General features: G+C 45.8%; 1 protein-coding gene across 1 annotated transcript in view; it reads right to left on the bottom strand.

The window, feature by feature from the left end:
* The window catches only part of LOC104943075 (palladin-like), a gene marked incomplete at its 3' end in the record, with an annotated part of 7,774 nt that extends 3,215 nt beyond the window's left edge, over window positions 1-4,559 (bottom strand). Inside the window, exons 1-4 of the mRNA XM_010768398.1 lie at window positions 4,276-4,559; window positions 3,815-3,882; window positions 3,520-3,731; window positions 2,362-2,737 (exon numbers count right to left, since the gene is read on the bottom strand). Coding sequence (XP_010766700.1) covers window positions 2,362-2,737; window positions 3,520-3,731; window positions 3,815-3,882; window positions 4,276-4,387 — 768 coding nt within the window. The remainder of the gene's footprint in view (window positions 1-2,361; window positions 2,738-3,519; window positions 3,732-3,814; window positions 3,883-4,275) is intronic.
* Window positions 4,560-4,565: the final 6 nt, after the last annotated feature.

Genomic DNA, 4,565 nt, shown 5'->3' with positions numbered 1-4,565 from the left:
GGGGCTTATCATAGGTGCCAATTAGCTTCCAATTAGATCCCAATTAGTTTACCTTTGTTCCCTCCGCCAAAGAATATATTTTATTCTTGGATCTGCAGCTGGTGGTAGATGCCAAGAAAACCAAGTTTGTCAACTTCCTTCCAGTCTGTTTGTTTACTTCCTGTTTGTTTACTTCCTTCCTGTCTGTTTACTTTCGTGAGATGTTTGTGATTGAACGTTACAAATGGAGACAGAGCCAAACTAGCGAGCTTTATGCTAAGCTAGGCTAATCAGCTCCTGATTCTGTCAGGTAAAAATCATCTCTTTTGCTTTCTATGCTCCTAGTATAATAATCATTCCAGATTTCCAGATGTGTCTCAACTTTAACTGCACCTGATTTACTAAAGGAGGGAACAGGAATCACGAGTTTGATGAAAGTGTTTGACCCCCCCGACCTTCCTGCCTCTGTCATAGACACAGAAACTCTCCACGAATCACAAAGTGAGTATATGTACACGTCCTGCAGTCACTCAGAGAGTCTGGTTTTTGAGATCAAACATAATTTCCTGATTATCAAAACCTGGATCAAAACGATATCCTGTTTTTTGGAAACTGACAGAAAAAAACTCTGATTCATAAAAAGGTTTGATTCCAAACAACTTAATTTAAATGAATGGATTGTTTGACTGTTGTTGGTAATGTGTGTCTGTCAGCAGATTACATCTTCCTGTGAATCTGAGGATACTGGTATTTAGCGTGTACATGTACTCACAGCAACATTTAAGATTATCACATGCTCATCTGTGTGACATGCAGCGAATACAACACTGACATCTTTCTGTGAAGAAACCAACGTGAAAAAAGAAGACGTGTTTAAAGATGAAGACGTGTTTAAAGACGTGTCCGCCCTAACAAGGAGCTACCTGCTGACAGTCGGCGCTAACAGAAGGAAGATCGTCGGACAGATCGGACGAGACGTTATGAAATCCTTCTCCGTCTTTGGAAACGGAGGACAGGTCTTCGCAGAGGAACGACGGACTAAAGCTCATCTCCTCCGTCTTGTCTTCTCTGCTATTGTCCTCCGTTAGCATGTTAGCACGACTTTCAGGAGCTCTGCCGGACTCTTCTTCGCCCGGCGACATCGAGTCTGGCTCATCCAAACTTTCCCCAAGGTCTTGTTCTTCTTGTTCTTCTTCTCCGTATGAGTTAATGTCGGAGAGATGGTGGTCGCCACCCGGGGAGAGACTGGAGGCCTCGGCTGACTCCATGTCCACAGACTGAGGCTGAATCCAAATCAAGACGTTACATTTCCAAGACGTTGAGACAAAACTGATGGTAAAAATATCCATGATAAAATGAGAGGGATGAGATGGAACCAACGGGACGGCAGGATGATTCACGCTTTGATTTAAAATGAAAGGACTTTAAAATGTGATTTTATACGGCTAACACGTCCAGCTGACACTGGGGTCTAAATGAAAATATATAGTGATATTCAAATTGAAATGAACCGTAAACAATCAGAATGTAACACGTGGTGTTTGGACAGAGGGTCTATCCAGTGAGACCCCCGCCAGGGGTTTTTGTTCCTCGTTGGGATAAACCCTGTGACGTTTAACAGAGAGACGGATTCTCAGGGTTTTTCACAACAGACATTAAACATAAAAACATGAAGGAAAAAATTAATCACAAATCTGAACTGAAGCTCAACAGGAGGAGGAAAGGGTCTAAATATATTTGTATTTAGTCACAAATACCTTTTGAAACTGAATAAGCTAGATATGAAGCAGTATCTTTTTTCCTGATGTTGTTTCCTTCGTTATTTAGTATTCCTATTTCCTTTCTTTATCTATCTGTACATCTCTAAATAAATATCTATAAATAGAGTTTTAATTCAGATGTTTTAGTGAAAGGAAGTGAAGGGTCTCCATCACTAGCTGCAGGACTCAGCCTCTGGTGGACGTTAGGGGAACTGCAGGTTGATTTGATACACTGTTAGCAGAACAGGCAGACACTGCTGTTTCCAGGTGGGGGGGTCCTGAATGGTTCAGAGTCTCAGTATTTAGAGGAATACAAAATGTTATGAACAAGTTGTGCATTCTCTGATTGTTAACTGGATTGATGGACTTATATTATAACACCAGAGCTGCATCCTCTCAAATTATCCTGAATTTTATTGTGTTTTTATTGTGTTTTTATTGTGTGTCAGATGTGTCGTTAAGTTTGGGCTCTGAGAGGAGGGGCTTCCCAATCAGGTTTCTAATTAAAGAACATCAGCAGGTTAAATGTATGTTGGATCCGATTTAGATATATTTTCTATTCCTCCTCCATTCCTCCCACATGTCTCCCCCCTGATTGACCCCCAGATGGCGCCCTGCTCACCTCTTGACCCCCGCTGATCTGCATGGATTGGCCCCCGCTGATCTGCATGGATTGGCCCCCGCTGATCTGCATGGATTGGCCCCCGCTGACCTGCATGGATTGGCCCCCGCTGATCTGCATGGATTGGCCGCCGCTGATCTGCATGGATTGGCCGCCGCTGATCTGCATGGAGCTGCTGGCGCTCTTCATACTGCTCATACTGCTGCTCATGGCGGTCATACTGCTGCTCATGGCGGTCATACTGCTGCTCATGGCGGTCATACTGCTCATGCTGGCGCTCATGGCGCTGAACCCGGCCTCGCTTCTCTTCCAGGGCGGCAGAACGTCTCCGCCGGCGTCCGCCAGGGAGCGACTGCTGATGGGAGACATGGACGGCCTGAAGGGGGCGACAGAGAGCTCAGTTACACATCAGATTCAGATCCAGATCCATTTACTGTCCGTTACACAACATGGAACCGATTCTCAAACCCCTTCATGTATTAAAGAGACTCAGTGGCCATTTAATAAAAGTGGTTTGTTCTTCGACCGGCGTATCGTCCAGTAAAACAAACTGGTCGAAAAACAAAAAATGTTCTGAAATACTGTATATACAGTGTCATGTAAATAATTCACTACTCTTGTGAACCTAAGAGTTTGGTAAACCAAATCTAGAGTCAGTTATCTCATCACACAGTGCTCTAAGGTGAGTGAGATGCATTTCTAGCAGGACCAGAGACTGTGCTGAACATTTTGATATGTAGCACATGGGGTGCCATGTCATGACAAATACATTTAAAAAGTAATTTAAGGAAATCTAAAATGTGAGAAATAACCCTTAGACTCCAGAGGGTAATACACATTCAATAAGTGTTGGTGTTGCAGAAGTCCTCAAGGGGATCCAGGAGGCTTTAAATGGGGCTGAAGGTTAAAGTGGTTGCACGTAACATTCGGAGTAATGCAGACTCTCAAACCAAAGGAGCATCAGCTGTTACTCCTCTTACACTCAGAGATAATGTTGTATAGTAAATAGGATGCATCACAACCTGCGGCACAAATCCATTTCAATTATTCTGGAGATGAATAACTAAAAGCTCGGTAAGGTACACATATTCACATCAACTAGTTGTTAATTAACATGCATATTCATGTAAATGTAGGTGTTATGAGGTGTTCCCCCACCTGGATGGTGTTGGTGTTGGCGCCTTCACGTGTCTGACGGGGGACGGGGATTGTTGCCGGCCCCCCCCCACCCTGACGGCCAGAGAGGACTGTGTTGGGGATTTTGAGGGTGGTTTGGGAGGAACTCTGGGGGGGGTCTTATGAGCCAGAGTCAGCTCCCCCCCCTCCACGTGCATCGCCATCATGGACGACTGGAAGCTGGCCTCCACCCTCTGAGGACAAAGGGTTAGGGGGGTTATTAGAAACAAGAATTAAAATCATCGTGTTTATTGTTTATTTATTTATTGTTCCATACCTTCTCCACTCGGGTCTGACGGGACGACATCACTGTCTTTGTTTTCTTAGCTGGAACGGCTTCTTCACCTGAACACACACAAACACACACCTTAAAGCCAAACTGGACCAAACTCCATGTCCTTATGCTAAGCTAGGCTAACAGTTTCCCCCTGTGGTGTCTTTATGCTAAGCTAGGCTAACCTTTCCCCCTGTTTCCCGTCCTTATGCTAAGCTAGGCTAACCTTTCCCCTGTTTCCCGTCCTTATGCTAAGCTAGGCTAACCTTTCCCCCTGCTTCCCATCTTTATGCTAAGCTAGGCTAACCTTTCCCCCTGTTTCCCGTCCTTATGCTAAGCTAGGCTAATGATGTCATGGGTGCTCAGAGATCAAATTAAAACACCAGGCTGCTGCTTCAGTTGTAGATCTATAGATCTACAGTTCTCTACATGTCTGTGTCCTGTTGCTGGGAAGACTCCCTCACCTTGCACCAGCAGCTCGCAGGTGGAGGTTGCTCTTCCGCTGCTGTTGGTGGCGGTGGCAGAATAGTTCCCAGAATCCTCGGGGAAGGCCTCAGCGATCAGCAGGCTGTGCATCTCGCCCTCCGTCAGGATCCTGAAGTCTGGCGAGCTCTGGATCTCCGCCCCCTCCCTGAAGAACCTCACCTGGGGGAGGGGGATACCTGAGACTCTGACGTCCAGCCTCACCTGGCTGCCCTGGAGCACCGTGGAGCTCTGGAGGCGGAGCAGGAAGCTGGGAGGGGCTGTCTCCGCT

The sequence above is a fragment of the Notothenia coriiceps genome, unplaced genomic scaffold (assembly GCF_000735185.1).
Source record: "Notothenia coriiceps isolate Sejong01 unplaced genomic scaffold, NC01 NC01_scaffold00005654, whole genome shotgun sequence".
NCBI lineage: Eukaryota > Metazoa > Chordata > Actinopteri > Perciformes > Nototheniidae > Notothenia > Notothenia coriiceps.
The sequence above is the reverse complement of the archived record's forward strand: the minus strand, read 5'-3'. Positions and strand labels throughout refer to the sequence as shown.